The 21,439-nt window shown below is 35.4% G+C and overlaps 1 protein-coding gene across 1 annotated transcript in view; it reads left to right on the top strand.

Annotated features, from left to right (window-relative positions):
• Positions 1–9,178, top strand: part of LOC134853509 (uncharacterized) — a 48,963-nt gene extending 39,785 nt beyond the window's left edge. Inside the window, exon 2 of the mRNA XM_063869508.1 lies at positions 8,307–9,178. Within this exon, the coding sequence (XP_063725578.1) occupies positions 8,307–9,178 (872 nt within the window). The remainder of the gene's footprint in view (positions 1–8,306) is intronic.
• The last annotated feature ends 12,261 nt before the right edge of the window (positions 9,179–21,439 follow it).

The raw sequence follows: 21,439 nt of genomic DNA, 5'->3' as shown, positions 1-21,439 counted from the left end.
CTAACCTGAGATGGTTAACGAGAGACGAAGACACGCAGGAGTTTGTCGATGAACCATCAAAAAGAATCAACGTCAGCAGATTGCTTATGTCCAAAGACATACCATAGTTGCCCCCGACAAAAACGTTCAGACGATTCAATGACACGAACGTCACTAACAGCCTCTTTGGTGGAAAATTAGTTATTCTCCTTGGACTTTTTTTGCTTTAGTACATAGAACTCTTTAGCTCTAGTACATCGCCGGAAACTACGATTGCAATTGAGACAAGCGAAGCAAAGCTTGAGTTCAGCTACGCATTTTGATCGCTGAGTAGCAAGTAGCAAATTTTTTTTAAAAAACAGCACAGCTCCATAATGCATCAGTGCGCTTCCAAATAATACTCGGTGAAAACAAAGATTTTTTACTATATTTCACTAGATACCTTGGTGTTTGCTGCAACAATTTCGGTTGTTTTTGGCTTATTTGGTTTCTCTGTACCTTCACCTTCCTTCACCAACACCTTCGTTTTATAATTTGTGGTAGCCCAAATTTCTGTTTCAGGGTCGCCTGTACACCTTTCTTTGTATACAACGCCACTGTAACTACACTCCGTCACTGCGAGTTTTGCTTTCAGTATGACGATTGTTTTTATGTTATTTTTGTATTTTCTGTGAGAGCAGCAGAATCAATGGTGGATCGAACAAACTGACAAAACTCTTCGTGCCAGTTCAAAAGGCAGCCCATGAACTGGGCTAAATTCCACTCAGGATGATGATTTTTTACGGCTGTGCTTTATTAGTTCCACCGATTCACGAGCTGAGAGAGGTCGATCTGTTGAACAACTTTGCTTGGGTTGGCAGAAGACATTGCGTAGTTTTTGTTGACTGAATGATAACCAGTTTCAGTTTTTTGGATGTTCATGGTTAACTGATGGTAGGACAACAATTGTCACATTAGAAAACAATGTTTCCAGCATTACAACATTAAACGTTCGTGACGATTGGAGTTGTAGTTGCCTGTTGCTTACACTGCTTGCAGTGCCAAACTGCTTGCACTGCCAAACTGAGGTATAGCACTGCTTGCACTGCCAAACTGAGATATAGCACAGGGTACTTGACAACAGAGTCCAGGGACACTCCATCATTATGACCACTTTTTGTGTTAACTGCATGAGTGAGACTGGGGCAATTCTTTTGTTCTGACGTGTTCGGTACATGATTGAGGAAACTTTCAAAAAAAATGTAAGTAAAAGGTTTTTTCGTTGTAAATAATGCTCATTCGCAAATTTTAGAGCGTTGCATTACAATTTTTTTGCTCTAAAAAAAGTAAAACACCGCCTAATTAACCATTTTTATTATCCATAGTTTCTAATACTGCATTAGCTAGTGTAATTTGGTTTATTGATAAAAAAATTATTTCTAAGTTTTATTTGATTTTGTATTTTTCGAGTTGATGAAGAAATTAATTCAATATAATTTGATGAGTTTTTTGAATACTTAATTTATATTTATGTTGGTTTTGGGAAGAAACTACATGAACATTAATTAACGAAGGAAGTTGATTCTGAAAGGAGTTTAGCTAGTATTTGAAAGCTGTTTTTAAAAGTAGCCAAGATATCCCAAGTGCCTTAATGGTTTCTAGTTCTTCGTGAGGGAAGGAAAACTCATGGTTAGTGTTAGTGAGGTTTGATTGATTGCTTCGTCCGAGTCGTGACGTAGATTGACGGTTTCGTAATTGTCTGGTGATATTTAATGGGGTTGTTTGTTAGTTGAGGCTGCTCTGGTTGGAGTATCACTGCTAGAAGTGTTATCGGATGGATAAGCAGATTGAGTTAATCGGTAAATTGTTATTGGTTTCTTAACATTCATTATGGAAATAATCGTTGCGGTTGGACAAAAAAATCTAAGTCATGCTCGAGTTGGCCATTCGTAATAGGGCTGAGAGTATCTTCTAGGTTGTCGGATAGTTGTGAGAGAAGTAGGGTAGCATCTGTATTGGAACTAGTGTTTGAAGAAAGATTAATGACCGGGAGTTGGGATGTGATAGGGTAAATGGAGTGAAGTACTGGCAAACGGGATCATAATTGCTGAGTGTGCCGTGCAGGCTAGTGCCTTCAACATTAAATAAATTTTTAAGAAAGCGACTTGTATCATGAATTGATAAACATTGTTGACTCTGACCATCTCGGCGATCCCATTGTCATTGTGGGAACGAAATTTAATGCTATGAGCTTGCTCAAATAGTTACTCGTAAAATCATCCATATTTCGCGCTAGACAATTGATCTGATTAGTTCGGCTTCTGTTTTTATCAGAAGGAGTTAAGCATTGCATATGTGATAGTTATTCTTTAAAAATGTACTTAGACCGTACTAGACATTTATAATCTTTGATTTACTTAAAAAGTAGCTGTAGTCTTTAGTATAGATGTCTGAAAATCCTACTTTTTCTAATAAATTAGAAAATTTGATCTATGAATTGGCGTCGGATTGTATCCTTTTTTGTAAACTGTTTTAAAAATTATTGTGTTCGAAAGTGATATGCGAGGTCTGTTTGAGTATTAACCTACTGATTGTATTTCGCTAGGTTTATTGAGTTATTGCGCGAACGCTTTCGGGTGAAAATTAGCGTAGCGGTGGCCATCGTGTAGGGTATGCTGTAAGTAAAAACAGTTAATCTTCTTCGGGGTTGGATTTTAGTACATTGTGGCTATATTCCGATCCATAGAAAAAAGCGGTATCCCGAAAGTAAGTTTACTGTGAAAGGCTATTTAGGAAGTGACCTTTCTTTTCTAAAAAAAATTGGATCGTATTGGTAGCTTCGTTTATTTGCAAGGGTGTTTCCTCATAAAATCAGTAAAGTTTGAGCGATTGCCTGAACACTCGAATCCCGCATTGCTGCTACTGATAGTGATTGAAGGATTTGTGTTCATTCTGATTCACAACAGCGATGAAACGTTTCCATTTCTGGAAATGACATTTCTTGAAAGGTTCTACTAATTAAGTAGCCAAGTTTCATATCTAAGTAAAAGCATGTTGAATTGCTCCAAAAATTGTATAATTCATCAGTGATATTTCTTGGGGACGTCTGCAAAGTAGGTTTTCTGGTAGATGTCGTTCACCTATGTTTTCTTTGATTTATATAGTGAGACAGTTATAACAAAATGTTCATCGTCACTGATTTTAGTTGATGTGTCGCAAATAATGAGTTGTCCTGTGTTCACCTCAAATCCAGTTTCGTATTCGACTAAACTTTCTGAGTTTTGTGTTATAAATGAAGGATTTCATATTTACAAGCATATTCTGTTTCTGGGTGGCTTTGAAAACGTCACAGTGTATTCAATGTCAGGGAGCGCTTCGATAAGGATTGCAGTTGCGTTGTTCGTTTGCCAAGAGGATTTACAGTATCAATTAATATTGATTTTTTTTTAAAAATTTTGGGATGGAAATTTATCATTAGCTACTTGAAAGTTGATGTAAGAGTCTTTAGAGAACCCATCCACGATTGCTAGTGTGCGATTTGTTGAATGTCAGTGTCCTTAATTGTTTTACCATAGTAAAATGATTCCTTAATAGAAAAATGAGTCTTCTTTTAATTTTTGTCTGAATTGAATTCGGTCTTATTGTATTTTCCAATCAAAAGTATTATTTTACACTAGCTTCACATTTTAAAGATTTCTTAATACTAATGTGCGATATTTGTTTTTTTATCGTGAAAAGTATAGACTAACCTTCCACATTTGCCATAGAAGGGATATTTATTATCGAGTTGTTTTAAACGTTGTTATTTAATAGTTTTTGTTGACAATATGAATCTGGAAAAATTGTAAAAATTTACCAAAAATTGTGAATTCTATTTGTTTTCATTAAATATTAGTTTTAGACTCATTCAATACTGCATTGATAATCTGATATTTTTAATTATATTTCAATTTTTTTTTCCGTTTGATACTTGAATAAATATATATTCTTTGCAGAACACTTTCCTGTGAAACTTCAACCCGCAAACGTTGTAGATATGTCTTTCAACTAAAATGTCTTTCAAGTAAAGATATGTCTTTCAAGTTTTGCATTTTTTTTTGCTTCTGGTTGAAAAAGATTGAAATTGTTTATGGCGTATATATGCAATGTTTCTTGCTGGTTGCCTTCGCAATTATTATGTTTCACTAAAATGTCTTGCTTGTGTTAGTGTTCGTGATAACCAATTGTCATTAATTTTTGGCGTGGACTTTGTCATTTAAAAAAAGTTTTTTTTCACGATGACAACTAAAAGTTACTTTTGTACAAAAGTCTTACAAAAAGAAGCTTAACCGATTGTTTTTTCTTGGTGTATCTATCGTTTTTGTATTTTGTTTCGTCGTAAAAAAAGGAGGAGGCAATGTTTGGAAGGTTGTATCTGGCTGAGAGAGAGAGTGGTATTGAATATTCTCGTATGTTTTTTAATTTAATAGGAAATTAAAATATGAAAACTAGTTTTTGTTGTGCCAATAATCGCTAGCTATGGTCTTTCATGTCTTGATAAATATCGTGCGTAGAGTGTGAACAATTTATAGCCAATTTTTAAGTTGTCGGCTATCCAAATTGTGTCGTCATACTTACAATCCAGTCTTGTTGGTTCGATTGTGTTATTGTTTTCTTGATTTTTATTATTTAAAAGTTGTTGTAATTAAGTTGGGAATCTAATAAAAAGAGATATGCTTGAAATAAAAGGTTTATAGTTAGCGAAATGTTGTTGGTAGAGAAAATGATGATGTTTCTTGTGGAGTTTCAACTTAGTAAATAATTAAATTTGCGTCACTTGCGGATAAGTTTGATCAACCAATATGGAAGACGTTGTGAAGGTGTTGGACGATAAAATGGACTGTCTTCTAATTCTGAAGAAGTTGAAGTTGAATCTATATAAGATATTAAAAGTGGTGTATATATTGGATAACCTTCATTTTAATGTGTACAGTTTTCTAGTAATTCTCTGAATGTGATGTTGAGGAAGATGGTTATGATGGTGAACTTAAATTGAAATGAATTCTTGATGTTATAAAACTTCTGTTTCGCCTTGGGTGAAATATTTGTCTACTTTTTGTAAAAATCCTGTGAAACTGAGGAATATATATTATAGTTCGAATCGTGTTGCTGTTGGTTTAATGGTACGTTTTGACGTGCGGAGTTAGCGGCTCTGAAAATAGTTTATGTGGTTCTTCGAGAGTACAATGGTTGTTTGTTAATTGGGGATTTCAATTGGGATTACAGGTTGGATTTGAAAGAGGGGCTTAGGTTTGAAGTGTGATCAACAATTTTGTTTTTTGATTTTTTTTTCTAACGTTTTATCGGAGAAAAAATGTTTCGAAAACTATAACTAACATGATGATGGCTATTAAAATTACAACTTTTGCTTGGATAAGACATTTGAGACAAAAAAAATTAGAATTGGAGCTGTTATCAGAATTAGAAAAATTGTAGAAACAACCAAAAAGTTTTTTATTGCAAAGGATTCTTAATATTACAGAGAAAAATAAAACGTATTAAGATAAGGGTCATTCTTACCTGGTAAGGTGATCAAGGGTTTGTGAAAAGGTTAATATAACTTAAAAAGGTGTTGAAAATTGAAAAATTGCTTACAATAATTTAGAAATGTTTTTTTTTTAGTTTAAAAAAAATGAAAACGAATAACTCTAGAAAAGCTGTGAAAAACTTCTAGAAAACAAGAAAAAATTTTCAGGAGTGGATGCATCTTGTTTCAGAGTGATCATTCAGATTATGATTTCACTTATCCGAGAGATCTTTACAACACTAGTTTTCTCTAGCGCAAGGTTGATTTTGATTATTTGATCTCTATAAGGGGGTTGGAAATTGATAAGTATTGATGACAGGTAATCCTTAGGTTTCGGTAGTAAACTGTTTTCTTGTTTCTTTTTTTAAAACAGAGATTTACTGCGTGATATTTTTTTTGGGCTAAATGGCTTCTGTTTTAATTTGCTTTATGTTAAATTAAATGTATATATATATTTATATATTGAGATTATCGGGATTAATAGTTTATATTGATTTGCTGACTTTCACTGAGGCTTGTCGGGAGCGATTTAGGTTTCGACGTGATAAAACTTTCGCTATCAAAAAAGAAAGTTGTGCTGATTTTTGACCTAGAGGTCCAAAAGTTAGAGTTAGAGTACTAAATTAAAATAAGATAGAACTCTTTGCGTGAAAGGTGGTGGCGAATGAAAAATTTTTGAAGAAAGCTACGCAGTGATTGGACAGTTTCTGTCACTGGATTTGTTCAGGTATATCAAGTCAGAAAAATGAACTGTGTTATGTAATCAAAAAGGAAATGTATGGAGCCAATAGAATCTTACTGAGGTTTCATTTTCTGTTTAGTAAAGCAATTGCATGATACATACTTTCTACCATTTTCATTCAGATGTATTGTTAACTCTGATTTTTTCAAAGGTTTTGTTTGTGGGATGAATGTTTGATAGTTCTGTGTGGATAAGTTTGTATTTTGTTCTAGTAATGTGGAGATTTCTAGAAGGTTTTTTTTTGTTGCCTTTGGTGATTCATTGTTGGGAAGACCAGTAAAGTAGTATAATTGTGTATTATAAGTGTGTCTTATAATTGTATTAATTGTGATGATGGTGTAAGCGACTATTTCTCTGTTGTTATGTTTTTGTTAAAAAATTATATCTAACATCAGTTGATTTTACAATAATTTGGTAGGGTCTTTTTCCGAATGGTTGCAATTTTTCTGTTGAGAAACTCGGTATCAGTACCAACTTTCCATATTTTGAGTCGGAAGCTGGTGTGAAGCGGGAGTTGATTTGTGATTGGATGTTTTTTCTTGGTAATAATTTCTTTGTTAATTTTTGGTCAATTTCTTTTTGTTTTTGTTTCTGTTTAAAATTCATTCAGTTGGAGTACCAGAAGCCGTTTTAAAATTTTTTTGAAAATGATCGTCATCGTGTGCACGAGGTTATAAGTTGTAACATACTGAAAATTGCAATAGTCTCCAAAATCCTAATGATTTTTTGATGTATTTGCTCTAAACACTATTGGCTTACAAATTTTACGAAGACGCTCCCCTTGTTCGTTATTTGTTCTTCCAATTTCTTGGATCGTTCCGAAAAAATTTCAACCTGTTTAAAGGCTTGTCTCTGGAATCCAGGAACATCAAGTCACAAAATCATGCGCCTATCCAGTGCACTGGTTGGCCTCGTAATGACGGTGGAAAAAATATCAATTAGAACGGTCGTTACATCTTTCGTGTAGGGTGGAAACATCTCGAGCTTTTGCTCTGCACAAACAAAGCATACCTCATTTGAGTACATTTGGAACATATTAGAGTAAAAAAATCTCGCGAACGGTCGAAATATACCTCGAGCGAGAACCCTCGAGCTATACGTCCAGCAATGTCTAATCACACCTTGAACATGGTCGTCCCGTGGTTAAGCAAAGCCAATTTATGAAAAAATCTTACAATCATCAAACTGAAATTTTACACTAGTATATATATTTTGAGCCATATAGTTTTTACTTTTGGATACCACATGTTAAACGAAAAACAAATCCCAACTCCGTCGAGGTAGTTCAAACAAAGCTCGTTTGCGTCGATTAAAGTCGAGCATTTGTTTTTAGTTGATCGAAAAAGATGAAACATACATGAAGTCAACCGAGACGAGCAACTTTACTTTACAAATAAACATAACTCTTGCCAAACTCACCCCAGACATAAGATTCAATAGAAAATAAAATGCTTTTTAATTCAATAAGAAAAAGGACTAAAGGAATTGAAATAAAAAGCGATCAACTGATAAAATCTATAAGAAAGCGTCAATTGAAAATAAACAAACAGTAAACTGTTACTGCAAAACTTGAACATAAATGACCTCGCTCATTCCTGGGCTTTCAATTTCAAGCTCAAAGTACAAAACAGACTGGACAGCCAATAGTTTTCGAATTAATCAAAAATAATTATGCCAAAACTGTTCCGTTGTTTGATTTTTGACAATTTTTTTAAAATCATCTTCTTCGCAAACCAATTGCCGTTCTATTTGTCAAATTCATGCTAACAAATCAGCTGACACGTCTCAAGTAATATACAATTTTTTATGCTTACTATTTTTAGATACAGTTTCGGTGGAGTGCGGTCAAAGGCGCATAAAAATTAGTTTTCATTTTGGATCATGTTCAGATTGAATACGTTCAGATTGGGTGTTTTTTAAATATTTTCAGCTAAGCTCAACGACAATTTTAACTTGGTCAAACCCGCTCTGCTCGGACAAATCAATATTTGATTCACTTAATATGAATTAAGAAATCAAAATATGAACCATATATTACAGAGAGGGAAAATCAAGAGAAACAGAGAAGACGAGCGGCCGAAGAAGAAGGTCTTAGACAGTTAGCGGCAAGTAAAGCGATGCTGGAAATGGAAATAAGCTCGATGCAAAGACAAAAAGAACAAGAAGATATAGATCGGAGAGAACAAGAAGTCAGCTGGAGAGGAGCAAACTCAGATATACAAGCAGAAGTCGAAGAAAATACTCGTGAGCTAACTGCAAAGGACCCTCCAAAACCGAACAGGAAATGCTTTCCTCTAGATTCTTACGTCAGTGTTCAGAGGAATCGCGCTGAATTCCGGTTGCCAATTCGTGAACTTAAGCAGGGCGATAAAATACTGGGCTACAATGTTAAAAAACAGAGATTTCAGTATTCTGATTTTGTGACCTGGCTTCATTATGGGACTGGACCCTGTGATTTTAAGCATATCGTATGCAGTGATGGCTCTGAAGCATTTGCATCCAATGACCACTTGATTATGACAGGGGGAGCCATGAGCATTGAACTAGTCAGTAGTCTAAATGCCGGATTGAGCCTTCTCTCGGATTCCGGACACTCTGTGAAGGTAACCGACACTGCAGAAGTTACAAAGGAGGGGTTTGCTGCACCGCTGACTCGTTGTGGGAATCTGTTCGTCGACGGAGTACTGTTCAGTTGTTATGCACAGATGGACCCAAAGAAGAGTCGACTGCTGGGATTGAACCTCTCCCCGCAAACACTTGGCGACATATCCTTGCGTCCCCTGATTCTCTACCGCTCACTGTTTCCATGGAAACCACAAGCCAAACTGACGAGCGACGAGTACATGTGCCCATACGCCGAGAGCTTGTTTTGGTTGTATGGAAAAATGATGGAGAAAAAAATCATTAGCTAATTCTGTCGCTTTCAGTTCGTCGACTTCCTTTCGCTGACATCATTCATTCAATTTCCCGATTAGTTGACATGTACATTTTTTTTGCCTAAATTCATATGAAAAACAAATCGCTGAAACTTTCATTCGCCTAAAAAAAATTTAATCAGATAACTCCCTATCATGTTGGCTTCTGTTGATTTGAAATCATGAAAAAACTTGCCTCGCCAAAGATGATAAAATGTCAATACTACTCGCTTGTTTCATTCATTGTTTGATTTGACATTATGATTCTTTGCTTAATGTGATCTCAAATCACTCCACTTAAGACGAAAAAAATAATCCATTTTGTTGATGATGATCGAACTTGCTACAATATATTGCATAAAAACCAAAAAACAATCATTTCTTTCCCTTACACTGAATTCATTTTTTAAATATTTGATAAGTTTGCTTCCAAAAAAAATGATTTATGATAAATTAGATAACCCAATTGAATGATAAATGTATTACAAAAACTGTTGGACGCTTGAACCCTATATTTACAAGTGCTCTATTTTTATAACTTTCAAAGCTCTGCTATCCAAGCTTATCATGATTCTCTCCTTGATGTGATGTCAAAACACTGCACTTAAAATGGAAACAATAATCTTTTTTGTTGATGGTGATCTAACCTGCTAAAACAAATTTTAAAAAACCAAAAAAAAAATCATTTCTTTCTCTTAATCAGAATTCATCTTTTCTATATTTGCTAAATTCGTTTGCAAAATATACTGATTTAATAAATAATCCTATTGAATGATAGACTTATTAACAAATGTTTTGGATAATTTAACCCTTTTAATTACACATGCTGTATTTCTATCTAATTCAAAGCTCTGCTCGGTGGCGTATCACAATGTTTACAATCTCACTAAAAATAGTTTTCATTTTTTCATTTTAATCACCAAAACTGGTTAGGTAGCAAAAAGTGTATATCTCATAAAGTAGATACGTCGTAAGCCAATCAGAATAGAGAAACGCAAAAATTTTGTACTTTTACTTACCTCGATTGTGATTGGCAAACGATTTGTCTATTTGACGACACTAGATTGTGATTGGCTTACAATTTATCTACTCTATGACATGTCTACTTTTTCACCGCACTCCACCGAAACTGTATCTAAAGAGAGTAAGCATACAGATTTGTGGAGTGCTGTCTGTATTCAGACAACCGCGTATTCATACTCGTCAGTATTTAGACAACTACTGTATGAACCAATCAGAATCGAGATAAGACATAAATGATCCAAAATTAATAATTGTTATTTATTATGTTCTGTCTTGTCTCGACTCTGATTGGTTAAAACAGTATTTGTCTAAATACTGACGTGTCTGAATACGCGGTTGTCTAAATACTGCTACGTGACCAAGATTTGTTTACTATTTGAGACGTGTCCGCTTATATATTTGCCTAAATCACGTTGCTTTCTGTCGTTGCCTTTTAAATTGATAATTTTGACATAGCAATATAATTGTTGAAAATTTATCGTCGATTAAATTAGTTGTTTTGAGTAAAGCTCATCCATTGGTTGTGATATTTTGCTTTTGATTTCCAAAAAAGTCCTGAAAAAGATTAAAATAATTTCAACCTAATTGTGATTGAAGTCAAGTGCTGCAAATGCAAAAGAAGTCTTGATTACTGTAATTGATGTCATGTCAAAAATATCCACTTTTGATTAAAAAAAACGCCGATTTGTTGATGGTGATCTAAATTGCTACGATAAATCACAAAAAAAACATAAATCCATTCCTTTCTCTTATCCAGAATTCATCTTATTTTTTGCTATGTTTGCTTCCAAATTATATTGATTAACTAAATAACTTTTATCGATTGATTTTTTTTGTTAATAAAACATTTGAATAATTTAACCCCATAATTTCACATAATGTTTTAAAATAATTTTCAAAGGCTCTACTGGGTGGCGTATCACATAGTATACATCTCATTAGGCATATATTTTTTGTTAGTTCCATTACCAAAGATGTTTTTAAATAGAATAAGCATAAAACTTTTTATACTATTTGAGACGTCTCCGCTGATATCGTTGCCTGAATCACGTTGCTTTCTGTCGTTGCAATTGACAATTTCGACATAACAGTTTGATTGCTAATGTTCTATCAAATAAGTTAGTTGCTGTGAGTAAAACCCATTGGTTGGTTGTGATCTCTTGCTTTTGATTCTAGAAAAAAGTTGTGAAATGGGTTAAAATAATTTCAACTTAAAGGCAAAAGAAATCTTGATGTAACGAGAAAAAATGGTTGGCCAAGTGAACAATCTCACAATCTTCCCTTTATAAGATTAAGTGAACAATCTCCCACCCTGAAATTAAATGGCAAATTCAAGCCGTAAGCCCTGAGATCTACTATGCTCAAATTTGATTAACTGAAAAGTTTTACCCATAACCAAACCAAGTGAACAATCGCTTTATATTATTCAACGTAATCTATAATGAAAATTAAAAAACTTGCTTTTGCGTCATGTTTCTCTAAATATCTTGATTAATCCACTGAATTAATAGTCAACCCGGGCTAACCGTCATTCACCAAAAGTTCCATTGGATTCAGCCGGTTAATCTGAAATTGCCAAAAAATTTACGGAAGTGTGTTGGGATACGGCTGGGTAAAATGAATATGCGTTTGTAACTGTTTCAGATGTTTGCAAAACATTCTGCACCAAACGGCCACGTTTAACATCCTGCTTGACCTAAAAATTACATGGATAATATTCTTATAACTCATACCAATGTGATTTAGTAACAATAATTAATGATTTTTTCAAATAAAAATTTCCAATAACTAGTGAAATATTGTTGTCCGTCAAGCGATAGTTCTTTATGTACTTTTTGAAGCATTGGTTTTGTGATAAGTGAGGACAACAAGAAACGCAAATCATTTTTGCTGTACAATTTATGCTATCTTCATTTGCTCTTCTCATTGCAGGCCATAAGTTTATCAGACCTAAATCTTTTGGCCATACATTTAAAATTCAGTGATTGAAGAGGGAACAGAAGTTGATGCACATGAAAACATTTTAACAATTGAAGAGATTAATACTCTCATTCCCATATATCTATCCTGTACTGTATAGAATTTAAATAATCATTCAAGATTTTGTTTTTTACACCATACAGAGCGGAACACCAATTTGTTCTGCTATTGAAAAAGCTACACTACATTACAGTCAGTGAGGAATCTAGGATTTTCTCGGGGAGGTTGGATTTAAGAAGACACTTCGAAAAATTTGTCGACCTTCTTCTAGGTCGGCTAAATTGATTTTCTGAGCGCTCCCAGAACACTTAAAAGATCTCTATTTTAACACAGTTTTCTGCGCCGCAAACAAGTTTATAAGAAAACAGGTCAAAACGCCGTGTTTGTGCAGTTTTTGGAACTTTTGATTGAGAAATTGCATGTCATCGGCGCTCGCTACCCTTCAAAATTAGTATATATTGCAGCCGAAAGCTCTTTCTGAAAAATTGTACGGTTGGTCGTCAAAAACGGATGTCATAACATATTACCAAAGGGGGACCAGCTGGTTGGTGAGGGGTCGAATCCTTGAGGGGGGGGGGGGTCCAGTTTCGGGAAAAATACACCTCGTAATACACACAAAATAACGTTGTAGCTGCACACGGTTGCCGAAACATAGACCCGGTTGACCCTAAATACAACAAAAATTGCTTGTCATACATTTCCATACAGTGAGTCTATGAAAAATTACTAGTCGGAAATATTTCATAGATTTCTGCTGAAATGGTGTAATTGAAATTCAAAAGAAATTTTTTCCTGTTTTGACATAAAATTTGGCGCATCATCAAAAATAAATTTAAAAAGTTCATTTTCAAAAAAAGTACAATTTCCATAATACAATTTCATACAATTTCCATAAAATTGTTTAAGGCGTTACCAACAACTTTATAAATAAGTTTCGCAATTGCCATAAACAATTATTTTCAACTACAACACGAATTTTAAACTGAAGCATTTCAGAAAAAAAAATAGTTTTGCTTGCAATTTCTAACTTTACGTGTGCATAAAGTAGTCCTGAATGCAAAAAATTGGACGATTTTTCGGTTTCTCTAGATAACGTTTTTCAAAGCAACCAATGAGTCTATCTATTTCACATTGCATATTTTTGCATGCTTTGGGCAATGCATGATCAAGTAATTTTTTAACTTCAAAAAATTAGCATCTGTGAAAACTTTTGCCAAATGTTTTGATAATATGTTTGTTTAAGACATCAATATTCAGGTTGTGGCTAACAAAAGTTCATGCAAAACCGTGAAACATTTCAAAACAGACTCAAATATTGAGTAACAAGGGTATTTGCCGCATGTGATCGGTTACGAACAAAACACAAAATTTTTTGAGAAATCTAGCCCTTCCATTTTCTGGGAGAAATCTGAGTTGAACTGCTCGCGCATTCTAGAATGTTCTAGTTCCAGTTTGTTCAATTTGCCAGCGATTGCCACTCGTTCTTTATTGAGTTTTTCCAGTTCCATTCTCCACTTTTGGACACTTTTGTCTGTCTGCTTCAGTTTCAGATCCCATTCCTGAAATCAGTGAAATCTACAAAAATGTAAATTAAATACGCGGTCATATAAAGTCATGTAAATGAAGGAGTTATATAGTATAGAAAAGTTCTTCTTGGGAGTCAACTTCTCGGATTGTGCCCAGAATACAGGCGGAATTGGCAGTTTGAATAGCATTAGCTATCCGTTGTTTTAAAAACATAGCCGCGCGTGGCTCTTTTGTGGCAACGATGAGCCGTTTTCCCAGGTCTTTGATGAAATTATTACAGTCGGGCCCTGGTTGACCTTGAGCTTCGAAAGCGAGGGGAATGAAATTGTACCCTGCCTGGATTACCTCGGTGTATTTTGATCGTTTTCTCGATTCGGCTTCTTCGGCGGCTTTTCCGGGTGCAAAATTGGATATTCTGCTGTTTGCCAAGGCGTCCACGACGGTTACGTCCCATACAACTGACTGACCTCGGGTCCAGCTGAGAAGTGACATGCCATCTGGGCGTTTGTTGTCGGATCTTAGGAGGCCGGGGAGCTCCAGGATTGCTGGAATGTGGACGGAGCCTAGGGCACACTTGACTATTTCGTTGAGTGCTGTATGTCGCGAGAACCTGCCTGCGCTTCTGCGGCAGGAGAGGCCGTGTTGTCCGGATTTGTCCACGAGGGATCCGCACACACAAGTGTGGGGTTCGCAGAGTTGCAGACCCAGTCTACTGCCGATTGAGTTTTTAAGTTGGGCGTCTGTCAACTTGAGGCCGAGGTTCATAGAAGGGAGAGCGGATAGCCATGCAGCCGCTGTTTTTCCCTGGAACGATGGTATTGTTTGCTTCCCGGGGTCGTCGAGTTTGCTGATGAGCGCGTCGCGTGATGCTTCGTAGAGGGGCAACGACCAGCTTTTCTGGTAGCAGGGGTTTTCTGGGGCAGCCACGATAGCAGTTGATTCAGACCACAATGCAAACGCCACGTTGAAGGGCTCCTCGTCGATGTCGGTGTCCCAAAGAATCTGAGAAGACAGATTTTGGCAACTACTAGCCGAAGCGAGAAACGCGGGGAATGCCAAGGTAGTTGGTTTTGAGATGCCGATGCCTCCGAGGTGGGCTGGAAGACTGGCCTGATGTAATAATAACTCGTTAAACTGTAGATTGGAAATGTCGCCCAACATGCTTGCGATAAAATCCTCATAGCTCTTCAAGAGATCGGGCTGAGTGAAAGTAGGTGAACACCTGAGGAAATATGTGAGTTTAGGGATACTGAAGCAGTTTCTGAGGAGGAACAGAGCTACATGTGAGTCTAGAGATTAGAGAGTCCCTTGCAGCTTCTGTAGATTTTCAGACTTTTGTGTCAGGGTAGTCCGAATCGCGTCCTCGCCGATGCCCGCACTGAGGATACACAACTCGGATTTCGGGATAATCTCGATGCCGGGGCAAATGTCGTCGAAAGCCGCATGAATCTTCCCTCGTGTTTCTTGGTCTGGATTTCCAAGGAAGATCAACTCGCACTTGGATGGGTGGACTTTGAGACCGAGGAGGTCGCACAGCACTTTCTGATAGTGATCCCCGATGTTACCATCATCTAAGTACCAGAAATTCAGCTTTGACACCAAGGAGTGGATTAGTTCGTTGATGGAGTGATAGAATAGAGGAGGACCTTCCGGGTCTCCTTGCTGGGCACCTTCTTCGGAGAGGATGATTGTGTCCCCGTAGAAAAGGATTGAATTGTCGCCATATGCTGATAGAGTGTAAGGATACAGAGGAGGGTTGTTTGAGAAATTGAACATAAAAAAAGAACACTTTTTGATTCATGAAAAACTTCTAGTAATACAATTTTCATATATGAAAAATCACTAATCATGGACCTTTCATCATTTTTTGTTCCTCTGCAGTTGCATGAAAAGTCAATGATTAGCTTTTGTTCCAATCATGAAAATTGTATGATTAGCATTTGTGGTTAACCCGGGTATGAATACTAATTAATCTCTCGGTGAACTTTAAAACGTGTTCTCTGATATCAGTTTTTGAGGTCCTAATTAAAGTTTTTTTGAAGGCAATCTTTTCGCTAGCCATAAAATTAACAAATATAACAAAAACAAAACATTTTTCAAAAAAATTGCCTACAGTTGGTTCTACTTAAGCATAGCAGAAAAATCGTACAATGACAACCTACATCTCATATTGTAGAAATTTTAGTTTTCAATCGACCGACTGACCTTTGGAAATTTTAAAAAAGTAACCCCAGCTTAGAGTGAATTGGCTGATCTTAGTTTTATTTATAAAATTGTTCACTTAAAATCTACCAATTGTCAGAAGCAGTAGATGAATCTATGTTTTTGTATCATGCTGCAGCTCGACAAATCTACAATGCAAATCTACAATCTACGATAAAAATGGTCATTCGGTCATTCGAATGCATTAAAAAATGGTAATAAACAAATCATGTTTGGTCTTTGATTCTCGAGTCGATTTCGTTAAGATGACTTTTGTGTAGACTTTTTGACGTTATTACTCGTGAGTTGCTGCCATCAGTAGTTGAAACACCGATTGCGTTTTTTTGGTGTTTTTTTTTTACAATATTTTAAGGTGATGCTCATAAGTGCCCTTCTGCTCTCTATTGATTAGGTTGAAATGGTTATAATAGTGGAAAACGGCTCTTCATTTAAACTAATAGTTCCGGCCATGTTAACGTTCTCAACTTGTATAGGCATTCCCAGAAGGTTATTCTTCGTGCTCTGCCAATGGCTGGGTTGAGTTTTTCTGATAAATGTAACCCTAGTGAGTGTGATTTAAAAGATTCCAATTCAGTAAACTTCAACTCGATGGGTTTTTTTAAGTTTGATTCTTTCAACTAATCGCGCTCACATAGTTATTGCTTGAGGGTCTTAATCAATTAAAGTTTGTTGAAAGTTTGTTGTGTCGTCATTGTCAAAGTGTAATTGTTATCGAAACTTGAATATGTAGTATAGTGAAAGCAGTGCTTATTGGAATCGCTGTTGCTGTTGCTGAAAACAAAACAGCTGCAGCCATTGCAATAGAAAGGCGTCTGAGGAACTCTTAGGTCGATTTTTGCGCCAAGCTGAAGAGACTGTCGTGCATATTTTTCTGTTTTTAGATGGCGATTTTCTCAGAGGAGATCGCAAACTCCAGTAGGATGTCATTGTTCTGGACGTCGTAATATTTTATTATTTTTTCGTTCCAGATAACTTGTTTTATGATGCATAAACGCATGATGATTATTGTTGTTTTTCTGTTTAGATAGAAGAATTTTTTGAAGTATTACATGTTTTTTTTTAAAATTAAATTAGGAATTAAAACTAAAAAAATTAAAAGCAAAACCAAAATTTATATGGCGCTCAAAATCAGCATGCAATTTTCTTTCACCAAATTTTCTTTTACGACCAGAGAAGAACCGGATAACCAAACCCCAGTTTTTACCAACCCTCGTTTTTTATCCCAAAAAACAACCAGTCTCCCCAGCTCTTCTTCCTCAACTCGATTGTCATCTCCAATTCCTCGAAGCTCCAAAATCTCTCACATTTTAAGGGGATGGAGTCTGATGTTGAGAAAGAAAATAAACTTTTAAATTAAATAAAGCTTTAAATTTATGTTCAGCTGGTTCCACTCTGTAAGCATGTTCGCCACTAAAATCCTAACAAATTTTGAAGGCGAGAAAGAAGGAGAGCTATAAGTGGGTTGTGTGTTTTTTCAAATTGTGTCTTTCGAAAACTTTTTGTTAATGCACTGCGTTGAGAATTATTGTCTCATCCGCAGGTAATCAGCGCATATCGTGATGAATGTCGAGCTACCGCCTTTTGAATAAAAACTGAAGACATTTGATTAGATCCGTTTTTTCATTTTTTTTGGCTACTTCAGATCCTGTAAGCCATATCTAGCTGTTTTGGCTTCCTCATAGGTCTAACATATTTTTTTCAGTGTTCGTGTGGTCTACAATTTGAGGTTTTTGAATCCCCAATCAAACTTCACCCTGGTAGTAATTGATTTAATCTATGTCTATCCACCCACATATACTATTCCGATGGTAGTGAAAATAGTACATAAAAAGATGGAATCTTCTCAATTTTGTAAAGTTATATATACCAAATAGTGCGTTTAAGAAGAAACGTTAGAAGAGCTTTTTGATCCCCAAAACTACTTTTCTTTTTCAAAAATCTGACCATCATCTCCCCAAACTATGGTAATTTTTCCGTTTTCCAAACTTTTTTGTGTACTTTTATGGCTAAATGCAGCATTTTTAAGTGCATGAAATGAAAATAAGCCTTTTTCACTTTCCACCGCATTTTTCGGTTTTTTGTTTTCAATTGTTTTGCGTGTTTTTATGCCTTAATGCATGAAGTTACGATGTAAGTGCTTCTGAGCGAATCTTTTTAGGATTATTAGTACGTTCGCCACGCAAGTTTCATAGCAATATTTTGACGTTAAAATACATTTCAAAAATTGAAATTGATAGGTAGGGGAAAGGAAAAGAGCCTGAAAAACAAATGTATTTAGTGTAATTCAAAAGTTCATCACGTAAATTTCATTGATCAAGACGATAAAGAAGAGAGGTTTTTCAGAACATTCTTTCCCACTTTCAAGGGTTTGAACGAAAAATCTTTTCCATTTTCAGCCCTACATATCAATTTCAATTTCGAAAAACTTTTTTTTAACGTAGCCACACCGCAATGAAGCTTGGCATGCCGGGGGAAAAACTAAGTCTGTCTACACTTATCTCCGTTTTTAAATACATTTTACATGTTTTTATGGCCACTCGTGTGATGTTACGATGATAGTTCACCCACCGTAGATAGTTTGCCAAGGTTCATTGAAATATGACACTATTTTAACAGTTGTTCAAAATTGAAATTGGGTGGTGGGAAGTATGCGACCAAACCAACAATTGTGAACAAGCTTCCGTATAGTTTTAGTCTTGACTTATTAGCGTATGTGCGGCTGGTATACCTGCAATCAGTATACTCTAAGGAATATCTGTCGTCTGCCCGCTTCAGCTTTTCACATACAATCACTAGAAGTTTGTGGGGTCTAGATCAGCCAAAATACATTAGAAAACAAATGTATTCGAGGAAAGATGCCCTGCTCTCGTGAACAGCAGATTTTAATCTTATCATTGCGACACTAAACCGTTACGTTCCTTCCGCCCACTTTGTGAAATGTTTTTTTTTTGACAAAAAAAATGACGAAACTAAGCAGCAATAGAGTTGAGTTCAAAATGTGTTTGAAAAATTCGGTCGAAAATCACTCAAGGTTCAAAAATCGAACGAGAGTATTTTGATAAAGAGTGGATTCCTTTTAAACGTTTTTCTTTACTCTTTAGGAAATTACAAAATCAAGTTATACCACAAGATCAGAAAGAAAAATCTCAAAATACTCTTATTCCTTCAAACAAAACCGAGCCATTAGTTTAACAGGAGTGCTAGTGTGGTTCATAAAAGCTAATGAATTTAACAGTTCATGAAGTGGCAATGTGGATTTGCTGATCAAAATTGTTCGACCATGATTTGAGAGAAAATAAATTGTCAGGTGAAGGCAATTTTTGAATAATGACTTGTCTGTGTTTAAGTATGATGGTAATCTACAATCCAAAGAGTACCTTCTATCGGTCAGCGGGTATAAGCGTTACATCAAAACGATTTTGTGACCGGGGATGGTATGGAGATGGGACGAGCTGAACCAAATCGTAGCTACTGGAGGCAACCGAGGAAGACGTTAACTCAAAAAAATCATCGACAACGACCCAAAACAGGGTCTTTTTCGTGCGTTAGGAGAGCTCGGAAAATCAATTCGGATGACCTCAAAAAAAGATCGACAAAATTTTTGAAAATCCGCTCCATCCAAAACAAAGTTTTTAGGACAAGTCTCAAATTTTTTAAGACAAAATAAAACGTCCATGAAAAACAAAAAATTTGATCTCTGACTATTTTTTTTTCATTCGTTTGTCTCATAGTTAACGAAGTGATTCTTTTTGAAGTAGGCAGCAAAATTGTATCAAATTCTGATGATGGTTTCCATTATTCAATGAAATTTTTTTTCACGCATATTTTCGATGCCTATTGGGTTTTCACTGCATTTTAAAGATGAGTTGAACTAGCATCTTTTGCGCTGATTTAAAATAACCGAAAATAGAAATCTAAAACAAATTTTTCAAACTCATTTCTCTCAATTTCGATCAACTTTCAACTAAAAATATTCAGGACAAATCTTTTTTCAAAGTTTTATCAACTGTAAGAAAAGTAACAATTGACCACAATATGCCCATGGGTTATAAACCAATCGAATTGACCTGTTTTAAAAGTACGGTTTGACTCAAAAATTTGCAACGTTTTTGCACCATAAAAATTTAGTTCAAACTTAACCAAATTAAGAGAATCGGGCGTGAAAATTTTTTAAGATTTATATGTTAGGTTAGTTTATATCTAAACAAGCTTGTTTAGTTCAAAATGCAGTGAAAATTTAATGAACATCGAAATTTTGTGTGAATAAAATTTAAAATAATACAAGACTGCTCGTATCAGGTCGAAGCCCTGAATGTTCCGACTGCATTTTAAGGTTTATGGAGCAGTAATAACAAAAAAAATTAATATGAAAATTATCCCCCCACACGCCATATAAAGTACAAAAGAAAAGATTTTGCTCCTTGTAACAAATCAATTATGGTGATCAAGCTTCTTTCAACCAATTTGGAACAATTTCTAAGGCGGATTAACTCTTCGCTTACGCGTTAATTGCGCGAAATATATCCCGCGTTAATTGTCCCAAATTGGCCAAAATGGCACTTTTTAAACCCCCATAACTTTACGAAAAAAGATCACAGGTGAAATATCTTTTCAAATTTGAGCTCAGGACAACAATACCTTTCGAATGGTATAAAAAAAATCCGTCAAAATTGCTAGTTAAAAAGTCGAAATTTGTCTGAAGAAAAAAAAACCCACCCCGAGCACAAATATTCCGTTACTTTCGTATCGATAGTCGGAACAAAAACTAATAAAATTTTGTCCGACTGCCTTTTAACGCTTATGGAGCAGTAAAAACATAAACAACATAAAAAATTAGATGAAATAAAATAAAATGAAAAACATTACGAGGCCAAACTGTGCACTGGATAGGCGCACAATTTTGTGTCTGTATCTTCCTGGATTCCAGAGACAAGTCTTTAAACATGTTAAAATTTTGTCTAAACGATCAAAGTAAATGAAAGAACAAAAGAAGAACACAGGCAGTGCCCTTGTTGTGGAATCCGTTTACAGCGCACAAAATGCGCAGTTTCGCCTCGTAATGAACTTTTTTTCTGAAATTTGAAAACTTTTCTATGAAAATCATCCCCCACACGCCATATAAAGTACAAAACAATAGAATTTGCTCCTTGTAACAAATCAATTATGGCAAATAAGCTTCTTTCAACCAGTTTGGAACGATTTCTAAGACGGATTAAAACTCCGCTAAAGCGTTAATAGCGCGAATTATATCGCGCGTTAATTGTAGCTGGTCAAATTGGTCCCAAGTTGGTCAAAATGGCCAAAATGGCAATTTTCAAACCCTCATTACTTTACGAAAAATGCTCAAGGTGAAATATTTTTCCAAATTCAAGCTCAGGACAACAATAGCTTTCAAATGATATTTTAAAAAATTCCGTCAAAATGGCTAGTTAAAAAGTCGAAATTTGTCTGAAGAAGAAAAGAAAAAAACCCACCCCGAGCACAAATATTCCGTTACTTTCGCAT

Source organism: Symsagittifera roscoffensis, chromosome 8 (assembly GCF_963678635.1).
Source record: "Symsagittifera roscoffensis chromosome 8, txSymRosc1.1, whole genome shotgun sequence".
NCBI classification, from domain to species: Eukaryota; Metazoa; Xenacoelomorpha; order Acoela; family Convolutidae; genus Symsagittifera; species Symsagittifera roscoffensis.
Note: the sequence above shows the minus strand (reverse complement) of the source record. Positions and strands in the feature narration are given on the sequence as shown.